The sequence below is a fragment of the Etheostoma spectabile genome, chromosome 10 (genome assembly GCF_008692095.1).
Source record: "Etheostoma spectabile isolate EspeVRDwgs_2016 chromosome 10, UIUC_Espe_1.0, whole genome shotgun sequence".
NCBI lineage: Eukaryota > Metazoa > Chordata > Actinopteri > Perciformes > Percidae > Etheostoma > Etheostoma spectabile.
This window is the reverse complement of record NC_045742.1, coordinates 4,175,351-4,188,106: the sequence shown is the minus strand read 5'-3', so window position 1 is coordinate 4,188,106 and position 12,756 is coordinate 4,175,351. Positions and strand designations below refer to the sequence as shown.

Below are 12,756 nucleotides of genomic sequence, written 5' to 3'. Positions count from 1 at the left end.
AAGCATTAGATGTTCCGCTTCAGCTTAAAGAAACCGTGAGGCATCATGTTAAATCCTGTTTAGGCTGCACAGCAAGATGACCCCTTCCTTACAACAAATACGCTAACTCTGCACACCTTGTTTGCATATATTTATAGATCCTAATGTGCACAGCATGGAGATAACGAACGTGTATTATACCAGGTGTGAATGTTAAAAAAAAAAACAGATGCCATAATTCAGATAATGTATCCAGATACACATTTAATGTTAAAGGGGAACTATGCAGTTTTATTTAGCTTAATTTACCATAACTGAACAGCTTGGGAGTCATTGGAAGGGTTATACAACTTCTTTTTTTCCCCCGAGCTGAATGGTGGTCGCCTGGCTCCTCCCTAGCGCCTGTGAGCGGAAAACCCCGCCTTGCAACTTTTGGCCAGCGTGTCGCCGGACTCAGCGTCAGAAAGTATCGCGTGATATCAGGTCTCGTGATGTAACAAATTGCTTCACGGCACTGCACACATCCGCTCATTCAGGAATTAGCTAACAAGGTGGCGATGGAGTTTTTTTTCCATAGACAGTATAAGAATATATACACCGGTACTATATTTTCTGAGTTTTTCACACTATTGTATGGCTGAGCTGGCAAAAAAGAAACAGAAACTTAGGAAAGCATTGTCGGAGGAGCAAAGAAAGAGGAAACAGCAGACTGACCGAGGGAGGGGTCAGACACAAGTAAACATAGGAGCCAAATATCTATTCTGAAGCTGTAGAGGGGGCTCTATAGAGAAACCTGTAGGGGGGTAAGTTCTATAGACAAACCTGTAGGGGGGTAAGCTCTATAGAGAAACCTGTAGGGGGAGCTCTACAGAGACACCTGTAGGGGGGAGCTCTATGGAGAAACCTGTAGGGGTAGCTCTATAGACAAACCTGTAGGGGGTTTCTATAGACAAACCTGTAGGGGGAGCTCTACAGAGACACCTGTAGGGGGGGAGCTCTATGGAGAAACCTGTAGGAGCAGCTCTATAGAGAAACCTGCGAGCAAAAATCAAGAAAACAGCAAAGAAATGGCAAAAACTGCATAGCAACCCTTTAATTACGGATTTGAATAGGCTTTAACTGTTCAGATGTTAATGTGTTTGTCCCTTGCTTTATCTTTAGTAATCATCAGTCTGTCACGTACCACTCCGATCCCTTCGAAGGCAAAGATGGCTGTACCAAAGAAGAGAGGGTAGTCTTTAGCCCTGCCCACTTTTGGCAGGTTGATGGGGTATCTGATGTTCTGCAGGACAAAAAGAGAAAGAAGAAAAATAAGTATATGTATGAATATGTAAGTTGCTGAAATAAACAGGATATCATAAAGGGAACTGTCCTACTTCAAAATACATCCAGGTGGAAGAATAAGAGGAAACGTAATGTAATGTTTTGCACACTGCAGCTGCTGATACTGGCTTTGCTATTATGGGGAAAACTTTTTACACCATATTTTATATTACACTCCAAAAATGAAGGCTACCAGGATGAACCTTAAAACCACAATGTGGGGTCGTTCCAAATTAAATTGGAGCAAGGTTGTAAGAACCACATTAAGATTTGTATAAAGTAAATTCTGTGGTTCAAAGGCCAAGCTAAAGTACAGAAAGGACACCAAATAAAACTGAGCAACAAAAGGAAAGAGATTCCAGTTGTTTTTGTGGTGCTTGTAGCCTTTGTGCTCTAGATTTCCCCAAATTTCTTGCTCTGGTGATTCATCAGGCATATAAACACCTTACGGGCCAGATGTATCTCTTTGTGCTGAATCTTTGTGAGATTTCTGATGCAAGAAATTGTTTTTTTAAGAGGCAAGTATGCTTCGAGTTGTCCTGTTTTTTGAGGACAGTGGTGAGTTGTTCATAACAACCTCAGAAGCCAATCAAGTAGAAACACAGAGACCGACTATAAGACACAAAGATGGTTGTAAACCTAGATGAAGAAAAGATCAAGTATGATTATTGCTTAATATGCAGTCAATCACACACTTCCGATATTCAGATTTCATTCCTGTAAGACAATTATATCTATCTAATATACCACAGAATTTACTTAACTGTATTGTATGTAGTGATTACTTGGGTGTCAATCCCAAAGTACACTTTTATTGTTTGTGGAAACAGAATTGGACAAATGTTCTGCACTTTTATCGGCCTGTTGGGAGGTCAGTCTCGGCTTCCCCTATTTTCAAATTTACAGATCTGTACAGTGTTTTCCCTACGTTTGTGGAAGACTTGGGTGCACGTATTTGGCGGGGGGGTTAGAGGTCCTCCCTTATGTTTCTCAATTGAAAAATGTGCAATTTCACATAATTTTGGACCATTATTATGACCATTTACAGTATGTGTCTAGAACGCTAGAAAAAAAACTAGAGCAGATAAAACACTCAAAAAGTTTAGAGACAAAACTTGCTAAATAAATCCACTGAGGACCAAGTACAATCATTAGATCTGAGAAAAGCCATTCAGTCAGTGTTGATGCTCACATTGATTTTACATTCATTCGGCGTAGGTGCTGCACCTAAGCGTTATAATGGTAGGTAAACCTCTGCAAGCGTTGTCTTCAATGAAGTCAGAAAGTCTTCTCTTAAATCGCTCAGAAAGAAAGATGAGATGAAGCTGGTGTTTTACCGTGATTGAGTAGAAGTAGATGAGGATCAAGCTGGCGCTCATGACCAGGTTTGCCACCAGAGAGAGGGGAGCCAGGTACCGGAGGTCGGGGGTGAACACCAGCAGGATGAGGGCAGGCAGGAAGCAGAGCATGTAGAGGCGGGAGTCGAAGCTCGGCACCAGGATCTGGGTCTGGTTGGTGTGGTTCATGTGGCAGTTGAAGGTGGTGGCGTTGGCTGCTTCTACCACCTAGTGGAGGCACGGGGGGAGGGGAGAACAGAGAAATAAGTACGTTTCAAGGATCGACCAATGCTGGTTTCTCAGGGCCAATACCAATTATTAGTAGTCGATAAAACACATTTGGAATATATTATAGTGAAAATGACTCTTTAGGTCAAAATTTTGCTTTAAGCAATTATACAATAAATTAAAATTTTTCAATATAATACAGAGTAACAGATAGTCAGATAGTGTTGTGGGGGGGGGGACATGAAGTCAGAATTAACCTATTTGCCCACCAGCCAAATGACTAGTGAATGTTCACATTTTACCCGCCACTCAATAGATTTCCTTTTTGGCTGGTGAGTGCAGCCAGTCTACCAGCCACTTGCATATTTTTCAAGCGTTTGGCTAGTACATGGTGCTGACTCTTGGACCCTGCAGGTATCACAGTGGGAGTCTCAAGTCTTCTTTTGCACCTAAAAAAACCCTCTGACATTCACAGTGCTCAACAGTTCTTGGTTTATTTCCTTATCAAGTAATGAATTCAGATAATCACTATCCACCAAGTCTATCTATAAGGTCTATCACAGGTTACACCCGAGGGAAGACGTTGCGTTGTGTTTATTTATAACATAACAGACTGAGGCTAGACATTTATTTATAGCCTCAGAGACCTAGGTGCCGATTGGTGAAATAGAGGTGAAATACTCTCTTAGCTCTCGGCTTGAAAATTCAAATCTCAACCACTGATGTCGCAATTCTGGCCACTGATTTTAATATTTTTATGATTCACTGGGTTTAAGTTTCCATTGTATCTTATTTTACATTATTAGAGCACTTAATCCTAGTTTCCATGTTTATTCTAAGTCTATTTTCCCCTTATTGTAAAGAACTTTCTGCTGCATTTCTTGTATCAAAAGGTACTAAATTTAAAAAGTAAAGTTTATTATTATTATATTACAAGTGATATCTTTACTGTGCCTTTTTGTTTTGACAGAAAGTCAAACAAAAGTAGTTTCTGTAACTTGCAATGATATAAAGAGAGAAAAGAAGAAAAGCTAAACTCTGCAAGTAGTCCTGGAGAAATATCTTACATGATGAACAGATTATCAAAATGGTCACTGACTAAGTTTCAGTTTCTGTAATAATGACTTCAATCAATCAATCATTCAGATAAGTATTTCAGAAACAACATAACCACTAACTCCCCCAAAAGTGTGAGTGCTTCAATGAAATATACTCAGTGTTGCATTCTGCCTGGTAAGGCTGATAAGAAGCTGAGAAAAGGAGACCTCCATAAGGGTTGGTCCAAGATGGCGACCTGTGCAGAAGTCTCATTCTGAGCTCCGAGACTCTGACCAAGTACCTATGATTTAAATTGACTTATTGAGACTATGTCATCGATGAACGAAGGAGAGGAACGTTGCTCTTGCATTTTGTAAGTTCATTTGCCCGAACAAAAGAACTTTTGCTGGTCAAATTTTGTGAAATAGCAACTAGCTCACAAACTGGCAGGTGTTAGCCAAAGTTTTGCCAAATCAGTTTTTACAATCAAGTTTTACTAAACAGCCAGGACACCTATGCTAAGATGTCAGAGAGATGCCAAGAATGAGAAAAAGGGAGGCCTCTGGTTTATGTACACCTCTTCCTGATACTCCCACGAAAAGCCCAAATCCCAAGGTCTGCACCAAAGAAGTGGAATCGGTATCAAATGCTGACATCCAACAAGCCATTAATGGCTTGAAAGACCGTTTTTTTAAGTTTGAAGAAATGGTAATGAAAAATACAGCCGAGATTGATGGAGTGCAGGAAAATGTGAAAGGGGTGGACATCCAATGGAAAGGTAAGGACACAGTGAAGAAGATGAATGACAAGATAACAATCCTGAGGGAGAAACAAGAAGAATCGAAACAGTACAGTAGGAGATGGAATCTTTATCTTCTGAATCTTCCAGAAAGCAGCAACAAGGATGTGAAGGGGGAGGCGCTGGAGATTATCGCTGAAATCATCCCAGAGGAAAAGAGCAAGCTTGGATTCATGGTGGACACCGTGCACAGGGTCTGACGCCCGAGAGAGGATAAAAGCCCACGTCCCATCATCATCCAGTTCACCATGCACACCTTCACATATAAATTATGGAGAGCTCTCCTGAAACGCTGATGTCATAAAGAGAAAGAACCTCCGGATGACTAAGGATTTAACCCAACAGGACAGACAGTGCAGAAATAAAATGTGGAATCTTGTGAAGCAAGTGTGCAATGATGGAAAGAAAACTAAATGGCCGGGGCCTGCTGTCATCATTAACGGTGTGAGACACACTGCATAACTTGTTATCCTTCTCTTAATGTGAGGTAAAATGTTCAAGTCAAATATATCACCCAATCCTAATGGGCTATTTTTTTCCTCCCTATATACAATTAAAATGGCAATATGTTCACTCCGATAGTTAAAATTAATAAAAATAGGAGTTAATTAAAGTACCCGTGTTCAGAGCTTTCCACTTGACGGTAAGCTAATCTCTGATATTTCCTATCTCAGAGCATCTTTTCCTTAACTAGTTCCTTTAACCTTAACAGACATCCAGTTCAGATTTTTTCTTTTTTAATTCGTCATGACAGACTTTTTTTTTTTTTTTAGTTCCTTAAAATTATTATCCTTTAATGTCAGGGGTATGCGTGACAGCACCAAAACAAAGATTTTTTAGTTTTTTAACAAGAGACTCACTCGGTGGACAGTGATGTGAGATTTTGGAAGGCTCAATGGGGCCATGTGTAATTTCTGTCATGCATCTCAACAATCAGCAGGTGTCGCCATTCTCCTTAACAATTTTAAAGGATCTAGAGTTGAATCAGTGATCTCAAATGAGGGTAGATGGATAATCTTGGCTTTCAAACTAGACAATTCCTTTTTTTACCGTTTGCAATTTATATAACTAAAACAATACAGCTCTAGCTAAAATAATGTTTTTACAACTTTGTATGAAAATTGAAGCCTTTAAAAACAAATAAGGATGCATGCTTGATTATTGGAGGTGACTATAATGATGCTCCAGATGATCTTGTAGATAGAATACCTGAAAGATTAATCTCACATTCAAGACTCAAAAAGTACTGCATATATTTGTGGCAGTTCTAGATGTTTGGCGATTTTTAAACCCTAACATCAACGAATTTACCTAGAGCAACGTCAGTAGAGCCTTTCAGTCAAGAATTGATCTATGGCTTATATATCTCCCTCTTGTCTGCAGTTCGTCAGAATCACATAGTTATGCCCCACTTTCTGATCATAAATTAATTTCAATCCATCTAGTAGGAAAAAAACAACAAAATGGTAATAGGCCTATATGTTGTTATTGTAAACTAAATAATAATTTTTTAAAAGATGGTAAGTTTTGTGATTTAGTCAAAAAAAAAAAAACAGCCAATAGCAATAACAATAGGAATTGGCAATAACAAAAGGGAATCACATACAAAAATGGGAATATTTCAAGTTTAAAAATCAGAAAATAATTTAAAAATAACACAGCCAAAGAAATAAATGTAATGGATACATTAAATGTTTTAATAATCAAAGGCATTTGTCAACAAGCTCTTTTGGCATGGAAACCGTGTCCTTCTCTTAACTTTTCTCCACACACGTCTATCTTTTGGAATAATGAATGCATTACTAAAAAGAACAAGTCACTCCATTTGCAGAAATGGATCGATAGAGATATTATCTTCGTAAAGTATCTTTTTGATTGAAATAGCCAATTACTTAACTATCAATCCGTTCTCAGAGAGAAGGCATTCCCGATAACGTTCAAAGAATAGAAGTCAGTTTTCAAATCTATACCTAATGGCATATTAGAGTTAATGAAAGTTATAAAAAACAAACTGAAGTTCCTGGTATTCATTTTACTCTTTATATTACCGGTATGGATATTATGAGCAGCAACTGTACTAATAAGCACATTAGAAAATGCTTTCTATATTTAAAGAAAATTGGAAATTTTTCTGTAATTCTTATTTTAATGATATTAACTGGCATAGGATGTGGCTTGTTCCCTTTTAGATATTGTATTGCAAACAAAGTGAGGGTGAGTGGAAAATATTGCAAAATACATATCCGACAAACCTGTTTAACTCAAAATTCATGCCAGTTGACAATTATTGTAGTTTTTGTAAGACAAAACAAGAATTGTTAAATCCTCTTTTTTATAGTTGTTCATTTTTGTATTACATTCTGGAAAAGTTTTGAAATTTATATGATATCTAAAACAACACATGTAATCACACTTGAAGAGAAATATTATTATTACATATTTTGAATGTAAAGATGGAAATGTATGTAATATTGTTAATCTTTTTATTAGGTAAGTTTCATATTCATAAATCAAAATGTGTCAATGTCATTAACAAGGTTTGTAAGTCTGTCACATTTTTATTTATTTATTTTATTTTTCTCCCTTTGTTTATAATGTACTTTTTTACTTGGTCTCATATTATATCAGTTGCAATTATTTTTCTATATGCTAATGTTATGAGCTGCTATGACTGAATGTTTGTAAATTGATTTATAAATTTAAAGAAAAATAAATAAATAAATGATAAAAAGGAGACATCTATGGTAGACAGACACCTCCATCTAGTGGTAAGAAAGTGTAATATACAAATAAAGCTTGTCCAGGACCCCACTTGCAGACACTAGTCTTCAATCCCAGGTCAGATGTTTCAAGCATTTAGTCAGCGTGACCTTCAGTGAGGTAAACAGTGAAGTTCCCAGATCTCTCTCCAACCACAATATGGACTCAATTGGTGGCAATGAGGTCAGCGGTCAATCAGCGGTGCATTTGAAAATCTCACTGCACGCAACTGGATAACACTACGACCAATCACAACAACACACAAGGTGACGTATCCAGAGTCCCATATGCTTAGCCACCTGGGGAGCTAACTGGTCGATTAAACTGTTGTCCTCTGTTTAGCTCGTCTCTGGCCCGCCTACATCAAATACACCGATGTGATTGGTGCAGCTCGGCTACAAGGGCAAAGTTAATGAGCAGCATAACTTGATGCCAGAGTAACTCGCTACTTGAGATTAGTTTTTGGGGTTATTTCAATGTATTCCATAAACTGTGGTGCATGTAGATCCTCTCTCCCTGCTGTATTGCTACTTTGCTAGTGTGTGTAAACACTGTAACCTTCTCTCTTTCTGTGAGTACATGAACATACATTCATGTGGCCATCCACACTGAGGCAATTCCATAAATCTACTTTAAGATTAAATGGCTTCACACCTTTAGATTTGTGCTCAGAGCTTAGAGCTGTGCAGGTCAAAGGTCAGAAGACAGCAACCTGTATGTTATGCTGACACAGCAAACAATCTCACAACGTGGTTTGACAAGCAGTAGACAACTGTTACAAAGTGATGAAATGATCCGATACTGATATCGGGCCTCAAAAAGCTGGATCAGGTGTCAGTTAAATTGACAACTAGAACGATCTATTCAATTCTGTGTATGTACTATGTTCATTATATAGTGGAATTTTAATTCCTGTATAAGTTTTGACCAATTTGTTGCTGCATTTAAAAAGGTTTATGCTCGAGTTGAAATTCCTGTTAATTTTGAAGATGTTAGGGCACCTAGGGCAACGCAGCGGCCGCAGGTTCGACTCCGCCCTGCAACCCATATCTGCGTGTCATTCCCCCTCTCTCTCCCGTTTTATGTCTTCAGCTGTCCTGTATAATTAAAGGCCTACAAATGCCCCAAATGAAGATAATTTACCAAGATGCTGGCGCACAATTTTGTATTTTGATGATAAATAACAATTTAGTGAATTTATATCTTTATGTTCATTTGTTAGATTTTTTGATAACAAATGAATCAAGTTAAGCCTGATGTTGCCTTACACATAGAAGAATGACCCTAGTCACACAGTAAGGCATTGACCAAACCCAGGTATCGTTATCTTGACTGAAAGAGTTGGATAGGTGCAGGGTGCAAAATTCACTTTTCTGTCTGTCTGTCTGTCTGTCTGTCTGTCTGTCTGTCTGTCTGTCTGTCTGTCTGTCTTACCAGCATGTGGCTGCCGGATAGTGCTATCATTAGTCACATGTAAACCAGAGAAATCATCGTATTTTGGTTTTTAAATGAAGGTTTCATTTCAATTTTAGGAAAACCGTGTCAGTTAATGCCTTAAAAGGGACAATAACTGTGTGTGTGTGTGTGTGGTGTGTGTGTGTGTGTGTGTGTGTGGTGTGTGTGTGTGTGTGTGTGTGTGTGTGTGTGTGTGTGTGTGTGTGTTGTGTGTGTGTGTGTGTGTTCAGGACCTGCTTGATGTTGTCACTAAGGAAGACAAAGTAGACGCAGCAGAAGCCCAGCTGGGTGATGATTAGAAACACGTTCACGATCCGTCTGAGTGAGACAGACAGAGGGAGGGAGGGAGGGAGGGAGGGAGGGAGGGAGGGAGGACAAAAGGTAAGTATGCTTACAGAGTAAATATTGAGCCTGAATAACTATGTACTCTAATAGACAGGAAATGCTTTGTCTTTACATCAATATCCCTTATTGTGCAATTTTTGCACTAAACACTGTCTCAATTGTACTGGCAATACCAAATTATAGCAAGATAAGATATTTAATGACCTATAAAAGAGCACATTACCGCATTTACTTTATACAATTGAGAGTTCAATGTTTTCAACATAATTATATTTTATAGTAGGAGAGCATCTGAAACACTACATTTACCCTTATGAGACACCCAAAGCTCTACACTGAACGGATACATTAGGCCTTCAAATTAAGATAACTTGCTAAAATATGTTATCACTGAATACATTTTCATAACATGGTGTCAAAAAAAGTACAAAGGGACGCTGTGATACAACTGTATGCTGGTGACATGTATAAAACTAATCCATTTTCCAACCGTAATCTCTTAACTCAGTAGGTGAAACATTTGTCTTACTTTCCCCACTGGGAGTGTCTCCTCAGCCAGGACACGTTTTCCATCCCGTACTGCACCACCTCTCCGTAGGTCAGAGATGGCCGGTTCATCCTGAACGGGGAAATAAATGTGCACCTTTTGAACTGACATTGCATTCATGTGTTTGGATAAAATTCTCCCTTTGGAGGAAAAGACGCTCCAACTGGGACAACCTCTGAAGTAGGTGTGGGAATCTTCAGAGGTCCCGCGATACAATATCATTGCAATGTTATAACATAATACATAATAAAATGGGTTTTTTTCTGTTAGCGCATCATGCATTTTATCATTTCTCTAGTACCAAAGGTTAAGGCTTTAGTGTGTAACTTTATGGTATTAATGAACGTCCGTTACATTAAAACCATTGCCAAATGAGTTGCTACAAAGCTGATGAAGACTATGAGCTCCACACAACTCTCTCTGGATTTCTCAGCATGTTCAGAAGATCGTGTCGCCTGGCAACTTTCGCACGCATAAACTCGGGTAAAGATACCTCTCCATCAAGTTTTTTTAATCCTCCGTGTCCTCCTTGGCTACTAGCAACTGCGCAAAGAAGGGGTGGGGGTAGTGCAAGATCACAGAAGGCTTGTATCATGTGACCATACCAACAGTGTTGTTGTCATTACTTAGAAATCCTCATGGGGGCGACAGAAACTACGCACTGTGGCTTTAATTTCTCCTGTGTATTTTATATGATAAAAGATCAATACTTGGCATCTGTGTATGGATACAGTATTGCCATGGAAATATCGTGACACTATTCTGTATGGTCCCCCCCCCCCCCCACCTGCCCCTACTCTAAACACAGATCTCCTACTATTTAGATATTGTGCATTTTGTCATCCATTATTCAAAGAGGGGGGCTGCCAAATTTGTTTTAGACGCGCCACACACACACACACACACACACACACACACACACACACACACACGCACACACACGCACACACACGCCTAGTAAAACCATTAAAAGCCTAAAACCAAAATGAAAGTCACAAGAAAAGTCCTTCAAATAAGATCAGATAGGCATGACTTCATAAAACAATAAACCGTTTAAGTCAAATAAAAAGACTCATTACAGCTGCTAAGAATAGAAAAAAAAACACAGGTTGGGGAAGAAAGTAAAACAGCCAAAAACGGGTAGAGGTGGAAACCAAATCTTTTCCCATCCATATGTGGATAGATAACTACATGTGTATAGGATTAGTAAATACAACATGTGGCTCCTGCATATCTATGACGGACAAAAGGAAGTGATGACTCGGACTCTGCAATAAAGAAACCTGAGAAAAAGGAAGAGCAGCATTTTTCCCATGAGTGTCTTTTCACTATATTGAAATATTAGTGTTTCCCACAGTGTATTGCCAGCCTGGTGACCCACCGGGCCTGGGAAATATTTTTTAATGCATTTTAAGATGTTTTTTTATTTTATTTTTAACTACAGATTGTTTTTACAGCTCGGTTGGAAACTTAAGTCATATTTTCAAATGTCCAGTTAGCATTTTAGCACTGAATTAATAGCCTTGCTCCGCCCTTGTACGTACTTCTGCTCAATTTAGATTTTCCTTCAGTACACTGTCTAGGTTTGCGGTACATTCTTGGGTTTTCCGACGTCACAACCAAACATTAGCGATTGGTTATGGCAGATCCAGAGTGGCTCTGTACAAATGTGATGTATGAGTCTGGTAGGACCAGGCTACGCTATATCCAATCTGTCTTAAAGCTTTTTTAAATTCTGAATTTTTGCAATTCCGTCCATGATTCTGTTATCCCAAAAACTATTTGGGCTCTACATTAATGCTGCCATCGGTGTGTAAATCCTCTGTGGCGTAGCAGGGCGAGACGGGGGTACATCCCTGGATGAACATGGCAGAAGGGTAGGGTGACTTGGCAGCAAATGCAAAACACAAACTAATGGAAATCTGATAATGTGCTAAAGTGCAAACACACTAACAGCTGTAAAACTGATTATGCATCCTACAGTACAGTTTCAGTTGCACTTTTGATAAGAGGACATTGGTTTTGTCTGCAGCTCATTCTGTTAAAACATTCTGAGAAAAACGTATTGTGAACTTAAGTTTTAAATGGTATCAAATTGGGAGTTGAGTGTATAGTTACATCCCTACACAGGGGTTTATTGCCTCAATGGATCGGTTATATAATCGGAGGGTTTCAAATTGGAGTGGTGACAACATTTACAGCCCCACCTCTGATTGGTGGAGCTTGTCACAGTTACATTACACCGTGTGTGTGGGTACAAACCTCTGAGCCCATATGCTGTTAAATTACACAGCAGAGTGTACTTTGTCAACCAGCCACAACAAACAAGTCACTGTTGACGCAGTAGGCAGCTAAGTGAGGGGGCAGCTGTGGCTCAGTGGTAGAGTGGTTGCCTGCCAAGCGGAGGGTTTGGAGGTGGTTCGATCCCTGGCCCCGCAGTGCCATGTCGAAGCACCAGCCACATTGTGAATGTGTGTGAATGGTGATTGCTTCCTTTACTATGTAAAAGCACTTTGAGTAGTCGTTGAGACTAGAAAAGCCCTATATAAATACAGGCCATTTACATTTAAGTGAACAAATGACACTGAAAGGAAAGAAGCAAATATATAATAAAATAAAATAAATAAAACCCCATGGAGAGAGAATTTCAATTAAAGCCACTTTATGTCAACCTGCCTTTTCTTTGTCCAGTTTAGTAAAAGGTTTTCTAGGATTTCACCCAAAAAAAGAAAAGATGCTACCTCTTGAGAAGAGAGAACTTAATGAGCTAGACTGCATTACAGCAATACTGGATTTACAAGTTTAGACGCAGGCACTTTATCTATAAACTTTTGAATTTTGAGATAATACCATTTATTTCAGGATCTGAAACCCCTCTAAGTGGGTTAAATATCTAGCTGGACAGAGCACCGGCATTATTGTGAGAAAGAGAGCATGTTGAGACA

At 39.0% G+C, this 12,756-nt stretch overlaps 1 protein-coding gene across 2 annotated transcripts in view; it reads right to left on the bottom strand.

Annotated features, from left to right (window-relative positions):
* slc36a1 (solute carrier family 36 member 1) overlaps nt 1-12,756 on the bottom strand; it is a 46,447-nt gene that overhangs the window by 25,275 nt on the left and 8,416 nt on the right. For both annotated transcript variants that reach the window (XM_032527598.1, XM_032527599.1), the window contains exons 6-9: nt 9,794-9,883; nt 9,153-9,237; nt 2,640-2,867; nt 1,163-1,261 (exon numbers count right to left, since the gene is read on the bottom strand). In XM_032527598.1, the coding sequence (XP_032383489.1) occupies nt 1,163-1,261; nt 2,640-2,867; nt 9,153-9,237; nt 9,794-9,883 (502 nt within the window). The remainder of the gene's footprint in view (nt 1-1,162; nt 1,262-2,639; nt 2,868-9,152; nt 9,238-9,793; nt 9,884-12,756) is intronic.